Here is a 27,629-nt window from a genome sequence, read left to right on the forward strand (position 1 = left end):
TTATTTATTTTAGTTTAGTTTAATATATTTTAGTTTAATTTTAAGAACAAAGAAATACTCGTCATTATACGTCATGGTACCTACGTATATTGACAACACTACAGTTATAACCAGGTTGTTTGTAACATATAATGTAGCATATCCGTTAATACAAATGCCTTCTTATTTAATTTTCTAACAATAGGGTTAGGGATAAAATATAGCCTATGATACTCACAAATAACGTGGCAGTGAAAAAAAAGATCGGTTTAATAGGTCTAGAGATTACCCGATACAACAGCACAAACTTTACCTCTTTATAATATTAGTATGGATATACTCGTAGTTTGCATGTCGTTGTAGGCTCAACATGCGGCCTATGGCATATTTTGTGAAAACAAAATGACGAGTCAGCGGTTAAACCAGAAATAACGCTCTCTCCTTCGAACATCGTATTGAAATAAAAGACAGAGTGATTCTTGCGCTATTGGTCGATAATATGTCATTTTGTCTTCACGGGATGTGTCGTAGGACGCATGTTAGGCCCTACTGGTGGCATGTAAATAACTATGAGCACAACTAAACACGGTTATTTTAATGTAATGATGATACTGTCTGCAACTATGATTCCGTGTAGAAGATTTTTTAAAATCCTCAGAAACAGGACTTTTTTCCAGGTGAAAGAATTCTGTTCTTAATTGTACACATATATACAAAATTTGAGGATGATCGATTAAAACTCAAAAAACAAAGTCACTATCGCAATTTGTAATATTAGTAAGGAGTTAATTTAAAATGCTCTGTTTTGCCACAATGATCTTCGTTATATTTTTCTAGCGAAGGGTTGACTTGTGAGTGGTGATTCGGGAAGTAATCTCCATATATTTCATATATTTATCATGGAAGTATGTAAAAAAATATGTTTTATACTATGACGGTTGAGAGTTTACCGTACACGGTACAGTACAATATTACTTTTATATGATAGATCTTATTCGTAGTTTTTTTTACTGCTGAAGGTCGTGTTTACATTTCATTGTCCATATCAAGTATTTCTGTAATGTCAGCTGTGACATATCTATACCCCTGACAGCAAAACTTAACAGGGCATGCAAGGAAAACGTCTTACAAAGTGTCGGCCTGTACTCGAAGACCTGAGCCGTAGGTATTGAGCCTCATATAAACGTAAGTATACCAGCAAACATGCATTCAGAAGCAAAGCAATATTGCTTAGCGGTAGAAATCTGCCTCTCACAAAAGATTCTCCTTAATATTTTCCTACTGCTAATCTACTCGATATAAACCTCAAACCATATCACAAAGCTATTCATAACATAACACGTGCTACAATGTTTTTTTAAATTAATAAATAATTCCATGGCAGTGGCTACAAAAATTCAGGATAAGACAAAATCTTGGAGGCCAACGCCAATTATACATATATATGTCGCCGAGTGAGTTATTTGAACGTTTAGCAAAAGGCATCTTTAACCCAACTGGATCAGTTACAAGTCTGACATCCGCTGGTGGCTGACTCCTTGCCATACGATAGTTAATCCTTGTTTACATGTGTTAGTATCAGCGCTATCGTTATCAACCCATATTCGGCTCACTGCTGAGCTCGAGTCTCCTCTCAGAATGAGAGGGGTTAGGCCAATAGTCCACCACGCTGGCACAATGCGGATTGGCAGACTTCACACACGCAGAGAATTAAGATAATTCTCTGGTATGCAGGTTTCCTCACGATGTTTTCCTTCACCGATTGAGACACGTGATATTTAATTTCTTAAAATGCACACAACTGAAAAGTTGGAGGTGCATGCCCCGGACCGGATTCGAACCCTCACCCTCCAGAATCGGAGGCAGAGGTCATATCCACTGGGGTATCGGTTAAATGATCGATTCGGTGATGATTGATAGTGTTACTTTGTGTATCTGCCATCCTTGACACATAAAGCTTAGAACCTGCTCTTAGACTACAGCTTCTCCGTTATCAAAAGTAATATTTAGTTCGCTCCGCCGATATCAGAAGTGGAATATAGTCGATGCCCCGTCATATATAATTACCAAAATTAGTTAAATTTTTTATCATGGTCGTAAAAAAGTATTGTAGCAACCTGTCTATTGTCTATTGTAGTTTCGGCTTCGCCTTTTTGCACTCAAATCATTCGTGCTACAATGATCATTACTTGACAGTGTCTTAAATAACTATTTAGCATTTATAATAATTTTAGTGAGTTTATACGATGTTTATATCTGTTACGTATCTGTTAACTACTATCGACATTGTTTGTTTGTGTGGTTGGGAGTGAGGGGGAACGCGAAATAATGAACAAGTGGTGGTTTTGCTTGTTTTATTTCAATCATTTGCTCTTACAAAATATGTTCAATGCAAAGGAACATGACTCGTCACAATAAAACATGCTTCTTAGTACCATTTTGTTTTTATTTATATATTATTTTAGTCTCCATTCAGCATAACTATAAATAACGCGCGTCACATAAAATGCTCATAGCACAATATAGAAACTTGCAAACACTTTGTAACAAAATAGATACATAACTTTCCTCTATGTGTTTCTCTGCGAGAAATGCCTTTACACTATTATCATAGTTATGCCAAATCTCACATAACACAACGAAGCAACATGTCCCTTAAAAATATTCTTTCTTACCAACAATTTCATCTTTTTTTTTACATTTTATGAAGTTTTATTTTTTTGCATTTCGTATTCTAGGCTACCTAACTAAATTTTTATCTAAACTATTCTACTGTCTAGACTAGTCTGCCGGGTAGAACACCACACTATATTTAATACACATTGGACAAATACATTCGTATCGACACTTCCCACTGACTGTTTTTTTCATTTAGTTTTCTTTCTTTACACTTAGTCAACTACATAACAAAAGAGATGAAAGCAAACTTGTTCAAATGAAACTTATCCCGAAATGTGTTCACTAATTCTCTTAGTTCTCTTACGCTACGGCGAGGGGGCGCGCGCCCTGTCCGGCCTCAGTCCATTCAAATTAAATTATTTAATAAACTAACAAAGGAAACTACCCTAGCGCCGGGGCGGGCGCGCGCGCTGCTCGCCGCTTAGTCTAGTCTCTAATCTATCTATCTTAGCGTCGAAACATTTTTTTTGCTATTCTAACCTATCTATAGTTAAGCCTAACTCTAAGCTAGCCCTCGATTCGTCTTTTCCCACCTCTCCAGCGTCTCACCGTCGGAAAACGTATCAACATTCACTTACAACTAAATGACTTATTTTTAAAAAACATTTACTTAACACTTCTATTCATCGACATGATTTCATTCAGTTTTATCGCAGTTTTGGTATTTGGGAATTGGTTCCTCAATATGCATTTTGTGCTTTTCGTTTGAGTAGCTCTCACTGTACAATATAACGAACCCTCACTAATCTCAGTGTAACGTATATTGATCACACATGTCAAGATTGTCGAAGTGCGTAACTAGGAACATCTAAGATTTTTTTTTACCTTCCGAATTAAATCTTTACATCGTGTGTGAAAATGCAACGATTAGACAGCCACATTATTACGTTTCATTTAATACAAAATACTTTAAACCACAGTTACATTATTACTACGTTTATGAATACGGTAAGTCGTCTTACTACCTGTAAAAATATCGTGTAAAGCACATGCAACTGCTATATTGTATCGTTTTCTGTTCATTGCTTTAAACGAAGCTGAAGGCACTACCATCAAATTAAGTTTATTGCTCATCGTGGAAGGAAAGCATTAGAAAAATAATTTCATCTGCTTTTGACAGTGTTTAGCTTGTTCAGCTAACCGCCACTGCACCCGCGTCCGTGCCGCTCTACGCTACATTCAATGTACTCTGTGCCTCTGTGTTACCTTATTATATTCGGGGGACTTCAATATGCACTGTGGAATTAAATCAATATAAATACTCTATAAAAGAAGTGACATCAAAACGGGAGGGAATTTATACAGCCATCATTCTGACTAAAGTATATAGGACAATGACAGAAAATGAATTCACACATTTGAGTTCGATTATTATTAAATGCACAGCGGAAATATCTATCGGAAGACTGCTTTTATAGGAAGCCACAGTGTACTTCGACTACACATTTGATTTACTTAACTAAGTACCACGCCATGTCGCGCGATACATCATCAATGGGTCTATTATGTTCAAGATTTAAAGGCGGTATTCATCAGTTCAAAACATTTGGCTCGATCAGAAATTATAAAACTGATCTACGGAGTTAGTACACTTTCAATGCTAAGTTAAATTACTAAAAAATCTCACTTTCATCACCCTTTTGTAACGAGATCTACTATGTAAGAATAGATTTTTTTCATCTACATAGAAACAGTCTGAATGTCCTGTCAGACAGTCAGCTAAGTAAAGTTAAGTCTGCTGTTGTCACGTCCCTGATAACAGCAACTGTATACAACTCGATCTCTACAATTAAAAGTTTTTTTTACTTTTACGAATGTTAATTCCAGAAGCTAAGTTTAATTTCTCCAAATCCCTGAAAACTTATTTTACTCATTTGTTAGTCAAATATTCAAATCTCAGTCTATTCCTGAAAATTTATGTGAAACAAATAACAAATCTACTAATTCGTTCAATGTCTACGTCGTTCATTCAAAACCTGTCTTCATCTAATTCAGTTCCTGTATTGATTTATTATTAAAGTCGGTTCACAGGTTTTGAACAAAGAAGTTATCTCTTAATCGTCAGTTAAAATACAGTTAATATATGAAACATTTAGCTAGTCTTCAGTCCCTGGGTTGTATAAATATTTCCCTACTTCTTACTCGACTTTAATGATTTGTATACTTTGGTTCTGATGAAACTCTCGACGTGCCAAAATAGAATTAAACAGTTGCGATATAGTAGGTTTTTACTCGTACCCATCAACAATGTATATACATGTATACATATCCATGTATAATTTATATATATTTAATATAAAAATATCAAATTTTATATAAAGTCATAAAGTGTACCCAAAACCTACGCGATGGTACAAAATGTGCTCATTTACACCAAAACGGCGCTCACACTTTGGATTTCGAATCCTTTACATTTCATAATGTGGAAATCAATCGTGGAATTTTTGTTTGATGTCTCCTAGTGGAATGTGCCGACCGCCCAAACATAACGACTACGGTTGATTCAGTACATGATTCTCAAAAAAGGATCACATCATTAGTCACGTATTTCGAATATGAGTTTAACGTACAAAAATTTGTATAGACTCGTAAAATGTATAAATAGACTTTACAACTGCTTATTGCTAATGTTGCCGGCTTCGCGCTCCTGGGGTGCTTTGCATGACTCGTAACATGGATCAAGAAATAACTATCTGGAAATTACGGTATACATAAGTTCAGTCTGTAGTTGGGTTTGGCAACGACGTTTTCAATTATGTCTTTCGAAATCAACGATTATTATATGTGTAATTTGAAGCCGCTCTAATAGAAACCGTGGAAATGAAATGTGACAGAAACGTGACAAAGGTGGCGAGAAGTGTAACTGTTCGAAGATGAAGATGAGATGAGATTGTGATGCTGCAGATCGCTTGCGCGCCGACTAGCCCACGACAGTATGTGTGATGTGATATCCAACAGAAACTCCAAACTGATACAATATTTAATAAAGTGCTTTTAAAAATAGGTACTCGCGGTTCTTGGAAGACTGCACCAGTATGAATGAATAATGTAGATAATACTGTATAGTTTATATTATGTATCATTTTCCAAATAAAAAACGACTAAAGCACCATGCCAAACACATTTTGAACATATACATACATACATACATTAATCACGACCATAGTCCCACGTGGTGGTCAAAAATACCTACTCAAAACTATTAAATGTCTTATCGAAAGGTTAATAATATTTTATTTGCTGTTTGCTCCGTTCATATAATGCAACGGTACCATTTGTATTTTAAAAATACACAATTTCACGAAAGATTCTTAATCTTCGCAATAATTATTTATTTGCACGACGTCTTAACTGTGATAAACCTTTCCTATCATAACATATGTCGTTCACTTCATACTTTACAATTTGGTAGCATATATATTTGTTTCCACATGATATGACCATTTCCTCTACATCTCTACTCTAAACCGCGAAGATATTGCATTCCTTCTCTACTCGATCGTAACCAGGAAAATTATGGTTTCGTTACAAAGAAATTATATTATACTCTCTACTCTTTCAATATACTAACAACTTTTTGAATATTTCAGATTGCACATCGTTTGTTCGATTTCATTATATTATTTATTTAGTCCGCAATTTAAATAATAATTTTGTGATAAAAAATCTTTTCAAAAATAAAAAAAAATTTAAAATTCATTGAAATTAAACTATGCTAAAATAAATACCTAACTATCTTAAATAATCGTATCAACATGTTAAAAACCGCGCCTAAAATCTTACATTAAAATTTTTCCATAAAACAAAAAAATAAAATTATAATGTAAAAAACACATTTAAAATTGCAACTATAATCTATACATCAAATCCTCTCCTGGCCGTCAAAAGACCTCATCAAAACATCACAGCGGATCGCACGTTCAGCGCTAAGCCAAGAGGATCAGAGACAAGCCAAAACAAAGTTGAGGCAACGGTTGCCAACACAGGCAATCATCTACAGGCGCGGCGTAGCTTTCGATGAAGTCTATCACGGCCGCAAATTAAATCTAAAACAAATTAACATCGTAAAAGTCACAGTTGCTTTGATTTTTGGCTCGTGTACAGCATGAATTGTAGCGGGGCTTAGTGTCTACTTGTTTGGCGGGTACGGCTGGTAGGCCTCGTCGGGCGACGCCGCCGTCGACGCGTGCTCGCTCTCCATCGGCATCTGGATGATCGGCGGAGTGGGCCCCGCGAAGTACTGGTACGGGTGCGATGCGAAGTACTGGAACGACACACAGCGAGGTCAACGAAACGTTCCGGTACATAGGTTACAACTAAAGCACACATACTTATCATTCATAGAAATGTTAATAACAAGGCAATAGAAATGGCGTGTATGCGTAAATTAGTCGCATCGTAAATGACGTATACACCTCCGAAATTCAAGGAAAACGTATCCTCTGTAATTCGAGTTTATTGCAACTTTAAACTACATTGCATTTTACGTTCGATAACATCTTAAATGTGCCATTGTTATGTATGAAAGTATGTAAATGTATAATGTTTCACACTTGATACTCTAGATCCAAGATAACCTTCGATTGACACTTTGTTTGTTTGGATACACGTCATTCCTTTTGCCTTGTTGTTAACGTTTCTATGGTTTTAATATTTTTAGCTGCGAATATAGCCTCGAATTTTAAATGATCTACTGGGTGTTGTTAAATTATTCAATTATTGTTTTCTTTTCTATAGCAGTGGATTATTTTCAACAACAGATTAAAGAAGCTTGCACATTATTTATAGGGAAAAGGTGTGTCCCTAAAAGCGGAAGGTACATTAACTATGAGTATAGCGTGTATATATAAAAGTATTAAAATTACTTTAATTTGCAATATACGAGTAATTTAGGGCAGGAAAGGTCGAGCGTTACAAACATTTACAAAAGCGGTGAATTTTTAGAGCGAGCGTTAACAATCAATTCACACTCACGTATAACTCATTTTCCGGCCTTAAGCTGTCCCAGTTTACCTGGAAAACAGAAAAAAGCCTTCGGTTCTTAAAATATTTTTTTTTCAGTTTTAACTGTTTTTTCTGAAGTTAATATGTTGGCCGGAGTTTCACATTAGTGTTGATGATTTTTTTTTCGTTTGACCAATTTAAGTTTTTATCAACGTCTGCGGTTTCGCAGAATTTATATTTTTTGTCATTGATCTCATATTACTTTTTTATTGCCCCGCATTTGAGAGTTTGATGATGATTTTTGATGCAGTGATTTTTTACAATAATAGTTAAACAAATTCGCGGCATAAATGGATGGATGGCCGTGAAAATTATGCGAATGATTACATTCGCACGATGCTTCACACTTTATGTCTTACCCTAATCGTTGTCGGCTTTCTGTTGCGCGACACGAGGTTACCCGCTTTGTTCTTATAGCGCGAACGCTATCACTCGCAGCGGTAATAGTTATTCCTATATCGTCGTCCAATATCGGGAGAAATTGCGAACCGAATAGCGAAACTTTGCAACGTTTCCACGTGGAGTACAAGGCGCGAATCGTGGCGTAAATTTATGCCGTTAAATGACGCAAGACTTAGGTAAGTCTAGGGAAACAGGTTCGGGACAGAGCCCCTTGCCTGTGTTTTCTGACGCCGACTCTTATCGCGGTAAACGTCTTTGATCATGCTTATAGCGAAAGGGGAGATTGAATATTAGATTTATTACTCCCTATTATGGGGGAGTAGAGACAGGTGGTTAGAGATAAAGACTAGAAGGGGGCTATACTTCGGAAGTAGTAATCCTTTCGAAATCTTCAAGGATGTTGTGGGAAGGGTTTTGCACGAAGTTTGCATAATGCAAAGCGAAGTTTGTGTACGTCGCCGATACGTCGTATTCGATTAGCTCCGATACAGTACAAGGATTCAAAAAATCTACCTTGTTTTATATACAAAACTACCCATTCGATGTGAAACTACGAGTATACTAAAGCCATAATAGGTGTGCACTGTTTACCAACAAACACATTAGAAATGAAGGTACTCGTAGAAAATGCATGTCATTTCTTAACTTATTTATTTATTTATTTTTATTTATTATTAGTTATAACATGAATATCATTGAGTTATTATCATGAATTTAAGAACAAGTTAATTATAATTATTAGTAGGTGTGTAATGGCTAGCGATTTATACCCTCAATTTTAATATTTTTGTTAGTAAACAGTGCACAATAGTGCACATCGAGTATTGCTTAAGTATACTCGTACTTTCATACCGAATGGGGAGTTTTCTAAATAAAACAAGTGAGAGTTTGAATCCTTGTGCTATAAGTAGATGACAACTATGGTCACATACTACTCACGGAGCTAATCGAATATCGAATAGATACAATTTCATGGACATGGATGCTTATGAAATGTAGACCTCCATTTTTATCACACCAATGTGATACTTCGAGTTTGGACTACTTTGGGAATGAGTGGTTTAGACTTACGTATTGGCTAGGCACGGTGTCGATGGGTATGGTGGGCGGGTGCGCGGCGTGCGCCGGGTGCGCGGCGTGCGGCGGCAGCAGCGCGGCGTAGGGCGCGAGCCAGGCGGCGGGGTGCGCGGGGTGCGCGGCGTGCGCGGCGTGGTGGTGATGGTGCAGCTGCGGGTGGAACGCCGCCACGCCGTACACGCCGCCGCGGTACACGCCCGCGCACTCACCGCCCGCACCCGCCGCGCCCGACGCGTACACGCCCGTCACGCTCATAGCCTGGAAATATACATACATTGTTATAACGCTGAAGCAAACGCTGTTATACCTACCTGAAAATTTTCTCAACCTTCTTCATATGTGAAGTGGGCCAGCGTGGTGGACTATTAGCCTCTCATTCTGAGAGGAGACAAACGATAATAGTATAGAATTAACAGGATGAAACAATGTTTAAAGTAAGTAAGCGTTATTTGCGCTGAGTTGGCGTACCATTGAAAGGATTAAATACGTACAACGCTAGCGTCACATAGTTCTGTTTACGCAGAGACCAAACTATGAAAATATCAAAGTCACGCTTTACCATCATTATCATTAGTGCCTTTTTCTCCTATAAGATAGAAATTTAGTTTTCATTAGGAGCTTAGTGTGATGTTAGATATCAGAACGCCAGTAACTCGATGCCTTAAGCCCAGTCGATATGACCACTGACTTTGCCTTGAATCTGGTTGGGGCATGCACCTCCAACTTTTCAGTTATGTTTACATCACATGCTTCAAACGATGAAGGAAAAACATCGCTAGGAAACCTGTATACCTACCTGAAAATTTTCTCAACCTTCTTCATATGTGAAGTGGGCCAGCATGGTGGACTATTAGCCTCTCATTCTGAGAGGAGACTCGTTCTTGACAGTGTGACGAATATGGGTTGTAAATGATATGTTCATGGTTAGTAGTGTGACTTTTCTTTCTTTCTGGTCTATTTCAAACATTCGTGTTTTTCGGTGCTGGGAATAGAGTTGACCTTGAGATTCCAGAGCAATCTAACACATCTTTTTTCACAAAGATGAAAGCTTAGGTTTTCAGTAGTGTCTCATGTGCGTTGTTTTGTGACATCTGCGCAGGTACCAGGTGAGAAAGTTCTAATTCGCACAGAAAATGTTTGGAATTTCCGCGGTTGTTTCCTGACACTTATAATTTAAACATCTTCAAAGCAAGAGTGAATCCTCTAGGTAAGCGCGCTCCAACTTAGACCGCATTATAGGACTTTCCATCAATTGTAGTCAAGCTCAAGCGTATATTGCATAAAATCCGTTTATTTAAGTAATTATTATGGATCTTGGCACATTGGTTGGGCTTTACCTGAGTGATAGATTCATTGTTGTCGCGCCACGATCGGCCGTTGTTGTCGTTCTGCTTGTACAGAGCCTTCTTCTTGTTGCCGCCGTCGGCAAACTTCACTAGCAGTGGCTCCTTGGCGCCGGGTATCGGATTCCCATTGAACATCTGTTGATGAGGGACATTTTTATTAATTTACTAGCGGACCCGGTCAAGCTTCGCTTTGTTTTATGTGCACTTACTTCTTCCCTACCGCTATCCTAAAACCTACTCTAACCCTTATTAAATCCCGTTCTCTTGGTAATATGGGGATAAAATATAGCCTATAAAACTCACAAATAACGTGTCTTCCTTTATGTAGATCCTGACAAACTTTTCCTCTTTATAATATTAATATAGATAAAAATAGAACCGACTGATCGTAACGCGGTTACTGCTGAGTCTAGGAATTTTGTGGCAGTTTATTGTTCGGATAACCAATCGGCATGAAAAATTGTCAAAAAAATCCGTCATTATGTGAGTTTTAAATAAAAATACATATTCATTTGCACAACGTTTTCCCACCTTGATTGAGTTCATCATATCAACTGATAGATATCCTGTTGGACGTAGGCCTTAGTTGGGAATTCATAACAAAAAGAAACTATGCCGCTCTCACTTTTCTAAAGTCACTTTTTATTAATCCTTTGACTGCGACATGTTTATGTCGTTAATATATTCAGTCAAAATTAACCAATACTGCGCTTTCCGTTGCAGGATCGCCATTCCAACACCTTAAGACACTGAAGTATATCGGTTTCTTTGAAATAATTATGTGCCGTGTAAAAATATGTACCTGGATAATCTGCTCGCATTTCTCTCTAGACTCCATTCTCGCGAAGCCAACTCCTTTGCTGTGTCCATGGGTATCTCGCAGGATCCTCGTGGACACGACCTGGCCGAACTTGGCCAACAGTTGGTCCACATCGTTCTCCTTGAAGTGCGGTGGCAAGTTGGCCATGTACAGATTGGTCGGATCCTGCTCCTGTTGCTGGAAACCCAACGAATCGGTTCAAGCATACATTCTGATGTTCCACTAAATCTGTATTAGTTTCTGTATCTTGGAAATCTAATGAGATCTTTGTCTTTTACAGCAGCTTGAAAAATTTACGAAATTCAATTAATGTGTCTGGCAATTAACTTTATGAAATTTTAAAAGTGTAATCAATTGTGAATTTCAATGTCTTTTTTAATTATTTGAATGATAAAAACAAAACTAATTGAGAAGAAGAAGAACGTTCTAAATTTATCTGGAATAGTATAAAAATGTTCAATTGAAAACACTACTGCACCAATTATTCTATTAGTATTTCTCAAGGAACCCAAGGTTAATTCAGAGTAAACTGATATGTAGCTTGAAGCTAGCGTAGATTATCTAGACACTGAAGCCAGCTGTGACGTAAATCAGCGGATTGGATCTAATATGCTATAGTATTATTATTATGTAGGTGTTATCAACGACATGGGCATATACATCAGCATAAGAGTTTATTAAGCTTGTTAAAGTCGCATACACACTAATTTAATATTGAAAGCATAGAAATACCCAGAGCCCAGTAGCGAAATACATTGTTATAACGCTGAAGCAAACGATAATAGTATAGAATTAACAGGATGAAACAATGTTTGAAGTAAGTAAGCGTTATTTGCGCTGAGTTGGCGTACCATTGAAAGGGGTAAATACTTACAACGCTAGCGTCACATAGTTCTGTTTACGCAGAGACCAAACTATCTGGCGATGGCCCCAGATTAAACTGACAAATGAATGAATTACATACGTTTTCAATACCAACTTCCTTGCCATTGTTAATAGCCCATTTAATGTGAACGATCTGAACTCTGGACCTACATCAAGCTAAATAGGATCCAAACATCTATCGTCATTACGTGACTTACTCGTTATCTAAATATTGACTTCCAAATATGTAAGGATACTGATGCTACTATATGCATAGGAAACTCAAATCTAGCAAAACATTTACAACAAATTAGAGAACACGATTTTACTTTCAAATGCTCTTTTGGACGTTATAGAATTTCTTTAATAAAAACTGGGGTAAATACTAAAGCTATAAGTAAGGGTAGGCGGATTATAGGACTGGACCGGGGCGGGTCGGTGGGGTCACTAATCCTGTACAAAATGATAACTTTATAATTGATGTTGGATTAGTTTCTACGGAATATTATTTTTATTTAAACACAAATATTCTCTTAGTTAAGAAATCAACTAAAAACAAGGATAGTCTTAATAGTCACAGCGTCGTTTTGTATAAAACTCGATGAACTAAATATATGCAGTCAGTTATTGAACTCGAGAAGAATTTAAATGAGGTATAATAACAGGATAAAGGAAGTAATCTTGTTACTGATTTCAATACATGATATAATGGACCAATTACCGTCGATCTTACAGTGATATCGGATGAGCGGATAGGGAGCAGGCGGTTAGTCATAATAGTATTACTTGCATGCACAACGTACACGGTTCAGTCTACGCAGGAACCAGATACCCACTTTAGCCATCTGGGCCTGAACACCTTTGGCTTGTAATCCTTTTACTGCGGCCTCCGCTGACGCGATTGTTTCGAAATCTACAAAACCGTAACCTGTGGATACAAAAATGAAACAGATGTATAGTGATGGGGGTCGACAGGCGAAAGTAAAGAGGAACTCAAATTGGTTTATAGATTCGATGATACATGCTCAATATACTTAATGATCTAAAAAATCTCAAAGTACATACAACTAATTATAAGACAAGTTCGAAATGTCCAGCTAATGATTTAGCTTACAAAATAGCAATGATAGGTGAGGAAAAGAATAACTTTGTGAGAGATATTACGTGCGTTCTCTTTCAAAAAATATATAATATTATATACTTAAAATTCTTCCGTGCCGTAGTGCAAAAATGGTGATATTTGACAATGACAAACTAATAAAATTAATACATATGGCAGATACACAAGTATTTTTAGTATGAGAATGTTGTAAATCATATTTAAGTTTGAAACTAGTGTTCGTGCATATATTGGAAAAAATCTCACCATAGATGAATTAGTTTAATGAAGGTATATGGTATTCTAGAAAATATTAATATAAATTCAGTTACAAATATTTTCCTCAATGAACAATACATCTCAGTATACGAGTAAATACATAACGTAATTTTAAATACATACGTGGATATGCACAGTAAAAACATTTCTAGAAGTAAATACGGGTATGTTGTAGATTGGAAGAAATCTATGGTAGTGTAATTAAGGCGAATGCTTATGAATGTTGATTACCTTTACATTTATTCGTATTTTTATCCAATATTGCTTTTGTTGAAATAATGTTGCCATACCTGAAAACGATCACGTTGTTAGAACTCACTTCAAAAAAATCAATAATAAAATATATTTTAATCATCACCATCATCTTCAATAACCTCTTTAAACAGTATATTACAGGGCCAGGTCTCTTTTCTTATATTTGGATCCCCTATCAGCAGGGTTATAAAGTATCTCAGTGTAGCATTCAAATAATAAGTCACTACATCGTTTATCATCGTACCTTCGTTTTTGTGGTCATCTAACATGATTATTTCAACGAAATTACGTAAATAATGGTTTTTTAGTAAAATAAAGTTACTACGAGTACTTGCTTCTTTACTAATGCCACATTAGGGACCTACTTAACACAATAATTATGTCACTTTGTTGAAAACACAGTGTTGAAGGTTTACAAAAACGAAAATACAATAAAAACCGATGTAATGACTCATTATTTTAATGGTACACCGAGATACATAATAACCCTGCTAATACTCGTAACATCTGCCGTAGGGTTGTTTGCGAAAAATCAGTCCTGGATTTAGGACATCATTATAATCTGAAGGTCAAGTTATATACGACTTTAATCTGCCGACCTGTACCGACTCGCATTAAAGCAGCTATATATCCCCTTTTTTATTCTTAATAGACTTTACTACAATCATACGTGGTGGAAAGCAATGATGATGTCCAGGTTGATCTAGAAAATGCCTATTCACTCTTGCCTTGAAGGTGCACAAAGTGTTAGGATACCCAGAAGCCGGAAGGACATTCCACATCTTCGCTGTTCTTATTAGAAACGCATGTCAATTCCCTTCTCTTGTAACAAGACGTGACCCTGTAATCGGCTGTTAACCGTGATAACGATGATTATAATATATTCTAGTCATACAAAAACAGATGAGACTCACATCTGGCACATTTGCACGAGGTCCTTGTCGGTGGTGTTCTGGCTTAGGCCGCGTATGTAGAGGTTGGTGCGACTGAGCTGCTCGCCCGACGCGCCGGTGGTGGAGGCCGAGGACGCGGGCGGCGGCGGCGCGGTGCTGAGGCTGGTGGAGCGAGTGCCGCCCGCCGAGTTGGATGAAGAGCTGGACGCGGTGTTGGCGGGGGACGCCGCCGTGGGCACCCGCGTGCCAGTGCCGCAACCGCCGCCCATGGTCGCGCCGGTGTACTGTAATATTAACGCCTACATTACGCTTGACGTCTTGTGTTCGCGACTATCGATGGCTATTGCTAATATTGTGATTGATGGGAGGGTAAACCGCTTCGTCACGTAACGCGTTACGGCGCCACTCTGTCTTCCCTTCCTCACGCATACGGCAGCAGGTTAAAGTTATCACTTATGTCGAGCGACCCGACGTTTTTTTTCTTTTAAGATTACTTTTTTATCCTCTGGTTTTTTCAAGGGCTTTTATAAGGGTTCAATAGATGTTTTTATTATAAAGGTACTTAGTAGAAGGTAGCACAACATGTAGCAAGCTATGAACGAGACTTCTGTTAAACTAAAGATTTGATTTTGAAATTATTACAATTTAAAAATAGCTATCCTAAGGCCAATAGAGGACTGTTTTTAGAAATTCATGCACGAAAATATTCTACTAAAAATAATGTTCGTATCAGTGGCGTGCACTTCATAGATGCATAAATGCACTGCATACCCTGTAAGCCTAATATGCGACCCACGATATAAATTTAGTAAAGAGAAAAGGACAGTCGATTAATGGCGGCCGAGCCGGAAATATTGCTCTCGCTTTCTTTCTATCACAACAAAAGAGAGGGCGATATTTCGTGTTCAGTGCGACTGGTCGACTTTATCTTCACGAAATGGGTCGCATTATTCATAACGTAGACTACCTATAGCTCAGCGAGTCGCGAAGCTGAAGTGGCAATGGGTAGGCCACTTCGTGCGAAGAGTCATAGGACGTTAGGTTCCCAAGGTACTGGAATAACGACCACCGTGCAAGCGTGGTATTGATCGGACTTAGGATATCAAGCGGGTTGCAAGAGGCTGTCCAGCAGTGGACGTCCATCAGCTGTTAATAATGATGATGATATTGAGAACACCTATACTGGAGGAGAAGATTTGCACAAATTAAACCCTAGTTAAAAACTTACTTTAAGTGGACCGAAATTCCACCTACAGGATAACATCAAGGGTAGACGAAGCTTAGCTATTATTGGACGTGTATCTAACAGATGTTCACAAATAAGTTTAATAAATCAACAAGGAAGGTTAGTGGGTATTGAAAAATAGCGACTGCTAGGGTAGAGACGTGCAAAGGATCAAGTCATTAGTTATTTAGCTGGCAGGTAATGAATAGGGACGGGTAATGAACGCATGCCGATTCCGAGCACGCGCCTTAATCGACTCGCACGCCGTAAGCGAGAGATACGGGCAGTGTTGCCAACCTTATGAAACTGAGCTACTAAAAAGCATAGGGTACTTGCCTCTTTTTTAAATAGTGCTTAAACCTAAGGCTTAAACATGATTATTGAAGTATCTTAAACTAATTTCAATTTGTCCCGTCATTAAAAATCCAATAAATTAAAAATATCTACGTAAAATTTTGCCACCGAAACACAGAAAAGTGACGTCATTCATAATGGCTACGTTTCACCTGTGGTTTTGTGCTGCTGTCTGCAACATGAATTGTAAAAAAAAATTGTAAAAACAGCAATTCTACTATTCAGTAAGGTTGGTAGCACTACAAGTGGGTTCAATACACATCTCCGAGCAAACAGTTATCAGGCCAAACTAGCAACATTCTATCTGCAATGCAGGAAGTAGTGGTAATCAAGGAGTCACGTTCTTGATTACCACGAAGAATGTAGAATACATACGTAGTTTTTTGTTGTTGCTCAGGGACCCCATATAAATCGATTTTCAAATACAGTAGTTTAAATAGATGGAGGAGTGGACATACTTTAACTAAACTAGTTCTATAAAGATGTAAGATTTTTTTTTGTTTGGTTGTTTATTACGAATAGAGTTGGAAACTACTGAACCGATTTATACTTATTCTTTTACCAATGAAAAGCTACATCATCAGCAAGTAACATAAGTTATATTTTACATTCGTATTTATTATGTGAAAGGGAACTACTCCACGTATCATAACGGTTCTCAAAAAAAATGTTCTTAAACTAGCCGACGCCCTGCGGTTTCACCTGCGTAGTTCCCGTTCCCATGAGAATATGGGGATAAACTGTAGCCTATGACACTCACAACTAACGGAGCTTTTTAGTAATAAAATAATTTTCAAAGTCGTTTCAGTAGATCCAGAGATTACCCCCTATAACACCACAAACTTTACCTCTTTATAATAATAGTATAGATTAGCCTTTTCCTATTTTTAACCAACTTCCAAAAAGGAGGAGGTTCTACGTTCGGCTGTATGTATGTTTTTTTAACCCTAGACATCTCCTTTAAGTCCGGCATCATTAAGGATTTTGAATTCAATTAAGTGATTCTTCAGGTTTCACATGTAGATACCTAGCTTCATAAGACTTCATAGATCATCATCATGTAAAAGTCATTATAATAGGATTGCAATAGTAATGAATCTGCCTTTCAGTTTCTTGGAGTGATTTCATTCCCCTACAAAGTCCTGCTCGTCTCGACGGATTGAGTGATGAAAGTGTCGGGGGATTTGTCATAATCCTTCATACATTTGACGAATAGTTTTAGACAGAGAAATGTGATTCTATAGTGTATTTCTAATGAAATAAAACAGTTATTATTTACTATTTACTATGTAAAACAATCCCAATATTTTGGAGTTTTTTTTTTTAATTGATAAAGCAAAGTTACATGTGGTAACTGCATTAGAATCTATTTACATATATTAAAGACCAGCCGACGCCCCGCGGTTTCACCCGCGTAGTTCCCGTTCCCACGACATAAAATATAAAAAACCCTCTGGACTGACATGACCCGGCTTGTGGGCAGGGTATGTCCGACACAGACTAAAATTAATCTCTCCTGTACTTAGTGGTTATCGCCCTTAAAATATACTCACAAATAACGTGGTTTTCTAGTGGTAAAAGGATTTTCAAAATCGGTTCAGTAGATCCAGAGATTACCCCCTACAATACTTTACCTCTTTATAATATTAGTATAGATAACAAAAATAGAACTTTCTTTTTTTGTTAACAATAAGTACATTTTTTTACAACTGATTACTATCAAGTTATTTTATTTCCTGGTAACTCAGCTAGCTACCAGAATCAAGAATTTTCGTAAATAAAAAAGTTAATCGTCTCATCGAGATGAAGCTACTCACGAAAAATTAACTTGATAGTAATCGGTTGTAAAAAATGTTCTACGGATCCCTGACGATAACTGACCGAAGTTGTTTTGCCTTTTAAAGAAAGCAATATAGCATTTCAGGATCTAATATAAATTCAGGCTTAGGAGTCAACGATCGATCGCTGAAAGGGATAAACGAAACGTATTGTGGAAGGAAATTTATTCGCACCATTAGTGTCTATAGAGGACTACAAATCTACGTGTTGTGTTTATTTGCATTAAGTTAACATATTAAATCCATAAAATGTGGTGTCGCTAGTACGACGAGCGTGAGATAGCGCGTGTAAGCATATTCGTAATAGCTACCAGTACTTTGAACTTACGCATTGTTGTTTCTATCTATTCTAATACTTACCTACACCTATCCTTAATATTCTAAAGGTAAGCCTTCCGTTCTTGGCGATTGCGACGTGCGACCGCGACCTGCGACTGCGATAGGGTCGCACGACCCACTGCTTAGTATCCTATAGTATCACTGCTTAGTATAGTGGTCGCGCGACAAGGTCTCGGGCTTTGTTTAGTGCTACATATAACTTCATGCTAAGCAGTGGGTCACGCGGTCGCAAGTCGCGGTCGCGCGTCACGGTCGCCAAGAATGGAAGGCGTAAGCGTTCGTACATTCGTACTAATGTGTCTGCTTTTACTAAACTCTTTATGATAGCTGTAAATATGAATTAAGATATAAATTATCTTCCACTTTCAGCCTCGGACCAATACCTTCTATAGAACCTGCCTCGCTAGAGGTTACCCAAAACTCAATAATCAAAAACTCAAACTCAAAAATCAATGATCATGTAAACAATATCTAAGGTAATTTTTTATATTAGTGAAGTTTTATGAATGAACCCTATTTATTTTTGAAAATATGATATACTCAGCGGGCGATGGAGCGAGCTATGGTTGGAGTTTCTCTGCGTGATCGAATCAGAAATGAGGAGATCCGCAGACGAACCAATGTCACTGACATAGCTCAGCGAGTTGCGAAGCTGAAGTGGCATGGGCAGGCCACATAGTTCGAAGAGCCGATGAAAGTTGGGGACCCAAGGTGCTGGAATTGCGGCCCCGCACCGGAACGCGCAGTGTTGGTCGACCCCTCACTAGGTGGATCGAAGACATCAAGCGGCTTGAAGGGAGCCGCTGGATGCTGGCGGCTCGAGACCGTTTTGTTTGGAAGTCCATGCCATGTCCAGCAGTGGACGTCCATCGGTTGATAATGATGATGATGATGATGATATGATCATGATCTAACGTGTTCATACAAACTCCGTCTATAAAATCGAAAAAGTCTGACCACTTTGTAACCAACGTGAATCATCTACTTTTACGACATTCGGATAACTTCCGCGTTAGTTTTATTACTAAAACTTTTGCTAAAATGATGTCAAAATTGGACATTTTAGCTTGATTCAAACTGCTTTATCTGCAATCGAGTTTAAAAGTTTGATCTTGGCTAGGAAATATGAGGTAAAAGTTTAGTTTATTTGAATTTGAGTTGTTCTTGGTATTATGCGATTGGATTACCTACCTAAATTCTTGGATAATATTTCTATATTCTGATAAACTTTGATAGGTATGTTATCGTATCAAATTTTTATAACACGATATTTCAAGTAGTTGGTTTTAATTGCAAAAGTTTATATTGTAATGAGATACATTACAATTGAAATTGTTGAAATAAGAGATACTTTACGAGCAAATGTGTTATAAAACGTCGTATGACATACGTGCGCTTTGATAATTACAGCCTCTGCTTCCTTAGCAATATCGCCTCGGCTGTAATTTTCAACTTACCACACTTATATCATAATGTACTATAATATTATTCTGATGGAAATAGCGTTTTAGAGTTGGCAATTAGGTTAAATTATTTAAGTACCTACATAGAATTAGTGGTCGCACGCCCTTAGACCTCCTTAATCCGACCCTGGAGCAAAATTCTTTCTTATCCGTATAAAGTTCATGAGATATTTAGAAGAATTAATATAGTTAGAACAAAACGTTATTACTTATTATGAAGTTAAACAACTTTGTTCACGCTCCCCCTTTTTTCATTTAGGTATGTATTGTTATGTGAACGTAATACAAGTGAAATTATATGATAAATAGGATGTCATTCCGTACCTATAGAAGGTTTATGGTAAAGCGGAGGAGGAAGTGTCATTGCTTGATGATATCCAATCATGACTTCGTAAACGCGTCGCAAACTTTTGACAGCGCTCATTCAAAGAATATTTGTAGGTAGGTGGGTTCTCAGAAAAACTCCTTAATTTATTTCGTTTCGTGTTATACGGACGGGTCTTCGAAAATAATTTGAGGAAAGAATCTCGCATTTAACTTTAGGAATTAATTTTACAGGTAGGTAATCTTATCTCATTTGAAAAGTAAACGCTTGCTAAAAACAAAAATGTTAGACGACGAACAGGTATTGTTTCCTCGGAATCCAAAATAAAACAAATACATCTGAAATAGCAAATTTTGTTATTAACTATTACAAATTGGAATTTGTGTTTGTTTCCTTGTTTGATCTTTCCTTTACAGCTTAACTGCTTGCGTTGTCTTACTTATAGAAGAGGTTCCTTACAGACGAGCATACTCCTGAGGATTAGAAAGTATCTAATGGACATTGATTTGATTAACAATATTTCCATTAAAGTGATGCCGTAGACAAAAGCAAATTTTAAATACTTATAGCAAAATTATTCTAGGGGTAATAATATGAGAAGGTACTGAAGAAAAGTCATTTTCTACCTACCTAGTTTTTTAGGTAGACTCCTTTTTTTTTCTTCTTTTTTTTGTAATCTTTACAAGTTAGCCCTTGACTACAATCTCACCTGATTTTAAGTGATGATGCAGTCTAAGATGGAAGCGGGCTAACTTGTTAGGAGGAGGATGAAAATCCACCACCCCTTTTCGGTTTCTACACGACATCGTACCGTAACACTAAAAGTCTTTGTCGGTAGGGTGGTAACTAGCCACGGCCGAAACCTCCCACCAGCCAGACCTGGACCAATTAAGAAAATCTCAATCGACCCAGCCGGGGATCGAACCCAGGACCTCCGTTATGTAAATCCACCGCGCATACCACTGCGCCACGGAGGCCGTCAGTCCATAGTATATGCTGAGTTAAAAAAGTGGGAAGATACCATTTGGATTGCTCACTTGTAGGAATTAACCTATTCATAAAATGTTAAAAATGAATTGTACAATTCTTCTGAAATTCATATGCAGTTTAAATTTGAATTCATATGTTTCTTCGTACAAATACTAAATACAAAATCTTTATTTGTCCACCGTAAGCATCAGAATGGAAAATGTATCTCTATTTGAATATCTTGCAAGAGGATCAACTTCAAGACTGAAGACTTTTTGCAATCAAATTTTGTGCTTGTTATATGAGTATTAGACTTTTATACGTTAGAAGGAAATATATCTAGCGAGGGGTTTTAAAATCGTCGGAATCCATTGCTTCTTTAGTTTATTTTCTGTTTGTATGATAAGTATGACATACTTTTTACTTGATATTTTTCTCAGTCGTTCTTTTCATATTTTTGTAATTATTTTTTGGGTATAGGATCCTATAGGATAGTTAGATATTCTGTATTAACATCTTGTTATATTAATTAGGTAAATTAGGTAGGTAACCTACAGCGTAAATCTTTAGATTTAAATTATCAGTTCTTGCACATTTAGGTTAACTAAAACGCACATTTTTGAAACTTTTTCTATAGCAAATACTACCGTTTTGTCTTTGAAGTAAGTACCCATGCTAGTATGTATCTATACTGGTTCGATTTGAAAAATTCTTTCAGTGTTAAGTAGCCCATTTATCAAGGAAGGCTATAGGCTATATATTATCCCCGTATTCCCACGGAAACGGGCACCACGCGGGTGAAACCGCGCGGTGTCAGCTAGTATATTATATCCGCCATAAATAATAATGTAATATGTAAAATTAAACTCTTTCAAAATCCTTTCGATACTTGGGAAATCAGCTGGAATGAGTTTTATGTCAGAAATTCTTTCCATCATATATACAATAAGTACAATCTATTTCAGATTCAGTCGTCTTTTTAAGAAACCAATCATTTATATACTCGTTTCACTCAGTTAGAATCGGAACGAGACAGACAATTTTGACACCCCTCAGTTTATATCAAGGCTTAAAAACAAAAATAAAACAATTTCACAACAACTTTCTTAAATCATCAATCATCTCATCAATAAAATGGAAAACCATTTAGCTTACATTACGCAAATTGTTATACGAGTAGATGAGATAAATTCTTGTTAACAACAAACGGGTCTTTTTGGCGTTTGAAGTAACTCCTAACTTGTTGACACGCTTTAGAAAACAAGTGAAAATTTGAGTGTCGTTGTCACCATCGTATAGTGAATTGTTGAGTGCAGGGCGGCAGGATAGCTAGGGCTTCCAGCTATGGGAGGGTTAGCTAAAGGGTCCTTGCTTCAGTATTACGGCAGTTTATGAAGGGAGAACGCAGGTAAAATGAAGAGTAATTTACAAAGCAAGTGACTTTGTATTGTGTTTCACTTTTAATAAACTGTATACACACGGTCTTTGCCTTTTCCGGTTTCCGGCAATCGAAAAGGTCAAATGGTTATATATATTGACTCACCTCTGCCATGAGATGTAAACCGATTTATTTCGAATGATTTAATATTATTATTTGTTGTCATGATGTAAATGATCAAGTTAACTGTAAGTTCATCATCATCATCATTATAATGATGAACTATGATGATAGTTTTAAGTTAACTATAATCGATTTCAGGAAAACCCATTTCATGGATTTTTTCTTATTATTTTTCGTAATGAAGACTCAACTTAGAGCTTTTAACTGGAAGAATAAACTTTAGAAGTCTAGACTAGAGGAAAGTAATGCTAAAATATCGAAAAGTGGCTTAACTCGGTCAAGCATATTCTGTCACCAATTAGCTATTTTAGTAGATTTCTATTTTAAGAATTATGGAAGAGAATCCCGATAGCTTACATTCTAAAATAGTAAACAATATTGATTAACGTAGCCTCAATTTTATAACTTAATAAGTGATTAAAATAATATTTTAAAAGGTAAGAATCAGTCTAAATGGTCTTTTCAGCATTGTCAAGTAACCGTCGACTTGTCAACACAAAAATAAAACAGGTGAAAATTTGAGAGCCTTTGTCGCAAATGTATTGTTGAGTGCAGAGCGCAGGATAGCTAGGGCTTGCTGGAGGGTTAGCTAAAGTGCTCTCGTCTCCGCACAAGGGCATTGCCTATCGCAGTTTGTATAGAGAGAACGCCGTACCGCAAATGAAGTGTAGTTTAGTATCTGAGTGACCTTGTTTAGAGATTTTTCACGTTCCTTTTTTCATAAAACCACCTGTTATTTAATATATAATATTTTTTCGAATATAAAGCAGCACAAGCTTGTAAAAAGTTTTAATTAAATCTTAACTCTATAGCAACCACGCAAGCGGAGACTTGTGTAGGTAAGTTTTTGAATTAATATCTTTTCCAAGTGCTGGCTGAGTTAATATTTTCACACCCACGTTCCTTTCCCGCATTTTAAAGAACTCGTTAAGAATATGCATTTCTTAATACATAATAAAATCTAAATTATGAGTAGTATACCAACTTAAAGAACTTACGATGTACCTACTTTATTATGGAAGACGTAAGTTACCAAAAATTAAAGTTTGTGTTGAATGTATCAACGTTTGTTGCTCAAGGAAAAACTAATGAACCGATTTCGATAAAAATTTGTACAAACACAACGAGCTACATACTTTTTATTCGGATAAACTAAAAAGCTCAGACGGCTCAAAAAAACGTCTTAGTTCACGCGGGTAAAGCCGCGGGCATTAATTAATTGAACTATTGAAGTTTTACTACTTAATAGTATTTTTTTTAATAAACACTTGTTGTAAGAACATAATATTGTAATCATTTAAACAGGCGGCCGCTATCGCGTCATGTAAATGTTAATTTAACTCCATAATAATGAACTGAATACCCAACGATGACTTCCCATGGATAAGCTTTATCCTCGTTCCAATCATGCACATTCATCGCGCACACATACACAGTTGTGATGACGTCGCGCGCTCGCACACAAGTCAGAGATGTGATGACGTCACGCACGAGGGTGGCCAGGGGGGAGGGTGGGGAGAGCGGCACTCAACAGTTGGTCCCGGCTCGATAGCGTAGCGCGTGCGTGCGGCGCGCGACGTCACATGGCCGTCGCTAGTGCGACCAAATACACCGTCCATTACTGGACAAATCTATCTTTTAACTGACTAAATGTTATATATAAATATTAAAATAGAACATAGCACTTTATTAAAAGTAACATTCAGAGATTAATTTTGTCTTGCAAGTTTTTAAGCCAAATAAAATTCGTTCGCATCACAAGTAAATAAATATAAAGCCATTCGATAAAAGTGGGAGATAACTATACGCGGGTCAGTCCAGGATGTTACCAAATGTTTGGCTACATCACACACGTCACACAAACCGAGGCATTAAGCCCATCCGTATCTGTGCACAAAATGACCATTTCGTTCCGATTTAATTAGGAGAGCGGAATCGGAGCGAACCATCTGCTGCTCTTCAACGAGATGCATGAAATTTACGAATAAATAATATGAGACTTTGCCTGCGTTCGCCGCTGATGAAATGAAACAAAAATCCCATTCAATCTATTTAAATTGAGCGCTCCATTTGTTTTATCGTCCATTCAATCTCCGTATCGGTAAATCTATTCAGTGTTGACTACCTCGGGAGTGAAGCCTCGTATTTTTTTCCACTTTCATTTTCAGAACGACTTTTTATTTAATAAGCTTAAGTAATTGTAATGGGCATGTTTGTATACTTCTTATTTGTATCGAATACAATGTGATATTGATATTGTTATAGCTTCAAATAGTCTTCATGTATAGCACTTATATGTAGCAGTTTTTATTGTTTAAACAGTTGTCTAAACATGAAAAGTTTTTTAATAAAATGTGTGGGTAACATGAAAAGATTCGACGTTTAATAGATAGATTGATAAAGACGTAAGTTTGTTAGAACTTGACTTAGGAACATAATCATCATTCAAACCATATTCGGCTCGAGTCTCCTCTCAAAATGAGAGGGGTTAGGCCAATGGTCCACCACGCTGGTCCAATGCGAATTGGCAAACTTTACACACGCAGAGAATTGAGAAAATTCTCAGCTATGCAGATTTCCTCACGATGTTTTCCTTCACCGTTTGAGACACGAGATAATTAATTTCTTAAATGCACACAACTGAAAAGTTGGAGGTACATGCCCTGAAGGCAGGAGTCATATCCACTGGGCTATCGTGGCTCACGGAACACAAGAAAATGACAAAAATATTATATTCCTGCGACGGTAAAAAGGAAGGTCTCAAAAAAAGGGAACATACATCAGTGATCTCCCAAATTTAAATATCGACAGCTGGTAGAGCCTACGTCACTCCGCCATTATCATAATTTAACAAAAAACACTTGCCCTTCGAACAGAAACCCTTTTTTAGTGCGATCTGACCCGACCCGCGATCCACGATATTGAACAAGTTCCGAGGATGATACTGTTGCCTTTTCATATACATGTACCCGACATTGACGTGAGGGAATATTTTAATAGAATAACGCACCGATATAAATCGTTAGAATATATATATATATATATATATATATATATATGGGCCCCTCCATATTAGAGAACGTACAATTTTATGTCATTACCCAAAGACGTGCACGCACATCTTATCTTAGTACATAACAAGCGCATGCTGTGAGTGGACGTGGACTTAAAAAAATATTTACTGCTTTTTCTTATTTTAATCCCTTAATTATGACTTTTCCTCCAACTTTTCAGTTGTGTGCATTTTAAGAAATTAAATATCACGTGTCTCAAACTGTGAAGGAATATACATATATCTGTTTAATATACATATATAAGCGAAAAAGCTATTCATCACAAAATTTCGAAAACCGCTTGACGTATAAAGCTGAAATTTGGTAGGGAGGTAATATAGTTAGTAGATGTCCACGATGTTGTGAGACAGCCAGATTAAGAAAGTTTAATTTAATATATACAACTCGGCTATGTATTTTTATCTAAGACCCAAATTCTACGCAAAGTTGTTGTAGTAGAATAGCCATTTTCGTAATGTTTGCTTTTACCTTTGCTATATTTACCTGCTCTACTTTAACTTTTCCCTGCTTATTTAATAAAGATTGCTTACACCACCCTTTATAATTTTCGGCTATCGGATTTTATTATTCTTTATTTACGTATTCCGTCATGCCTTCATTCACTAAAAAGTTTTCTTCGAACAAGTTAGTAGGATATCAAGTTTTTTTAAATAGTAACTTGCTTATAACTACTAGTAGCAACTATTACCTAAACGGCGTAAAATTTGATTTCTTTTAATTAAATTTTTCGTAATTTAAGGTTTCACTAACAAAACGCTTATTATATCGCAGCAATCTGCTTATGAAAACGTAAAATATTCAGTGTGAATATTTTTTTTTCATTAGCGTACCTTCCAAATCCTTCTGTCGATCCAAACGTACCTACTGTATTAACTTTCTCTCTAATTATACCTGATTATAACTATAATTATAGTAAAGAATCGTATCCCTGTTTTCAAGTCAGCAAATTGTGCGTCAATGTAATACAAAGTCACATTAAATTTAGTGTAAAATTCACCCACAAAACATTAAGCGAGGAATGTTCCGTGAGTCGCCGCTCCCGAGGGGCTAGGGTCCTTCACCTTCCGCTATGGCGGAAATAAATCTAATTCTTTGGATGACAGATATCAGCAAGCCTTGTTTATTTATACTTTCACGATGTTTGGAGGGTCGCACATATGGGACTCGCTGACTACCCTCATTGTACTAAAATAAACTATTATCTCCACCAAGTCAACCAACGCATAAGAGTTTGTTACGGGAACATTATCTGGTCGAAGCGTATAGCTTACTTTTACGAGAACTCAATAGAGAAATATTTTGAAAACTAATTATTTAAAAAATTACAAAAAAAAATATATTTACGATCCTCTTACCGAGTTCGTTTGTTTGATGTATCACACGATGCAGTTAAAAAGAGTTTTTTTTTTAAATTTTCATCTTGCCCCCCAGAAGTAAACTTTATATAAAAAAATTTTATATTTCTGAAGTTTTCCGGAAATCTTCAAATAGAAAGTTATGTATTTGTTTCAAAATTTTAGGTTTGGTAGTTTCGGAGAAAAGGTGGCCCCCCACCTTTTCTCCGAAATGGTTTATTTTCTTGAATATCTTGAAAACTATTTATTTTGCAAAGCAATGTTTGACAAAAAAAAAGATTATAAGGTCTTCCTATACCGAATAGTGATGCTTAGATACTGCATTGTATGCATATTGATATTTTTAATTTTGTTATAATACTATGTATATATATTTTAATTTTGTCTGTAAGTTTGTCTCAATTTGTTAGACATTTCATTCAAGTATAT

At 36.7% G+C, this 27,629-nt stretch overlaps 1 protein-coding gene across 3 annotated transcripts in view; it reads right to left on the bottom strand.

The window, feature by feature from the left end:
• Positions 1–2,319: 2,319 nt before the first annotated feature.
• The window catches only part of LOC112044442 (protein alan shepard), a 161,727-nt gene continuing 136,417 nt past the window's right edge, over positions 2,320–27,629 (bottom strand). Inside the window, exons 3-10 of one of the 3 annotated variants that reach the window (XM_024080291.2) lie at positions 14,719–14,996; positions 13,781–13,839; positions 12,975–13,099; positions 11,290–11,484; positions 10,479–10,622; positions 9,136–9,399; positions 7,633–7,671; positions 2,320–6,922 (exon numbers count right to left, since the gene is read on the bottom strand). In XM_024080291.2, the coding sequence (XP_023936059.2) occupies positions 6,788–6,922; positions 7,633–7,671; positions 9,136–9,399; positions 10,479–10,622; positions 11,290–11,484; positions 12,975–13,099; positions 13,781–13,839; positions 14,719–14,996 (1,239 nt within the window). In that variant the 3' untranslated portion in view covers positions 2,320–6,787. The remainder of the gene's footprint in view (positions 6,923–7,632; positions 7,672–9,135; positions 9,400–10,478; positions 10,623–11,289; positions 11,485–12,974; positions 13,100–13,780; positions 13,840–14,718; positions 14,997–27,629) is intronic. The other 2 variants (XM_052885632.1, XM_052885633.1) reach the window with 2 other exon arrangements.

The sequence above is a fragment of the Bicyclus anynana genome, chromosome 14 (assembly GCF_947172395.1).
Source record: "Bicyclus anynana chromosome 14, ilBicAnyn1.1, whole genome shotgun sequence".
NCBI classification, from domain to species: Eukaryota; Metazoa; Arthropoda; class Insecta; order Lepidoptera; family Nymphalidae; genus Bicyclus; species Bicyclus anynana.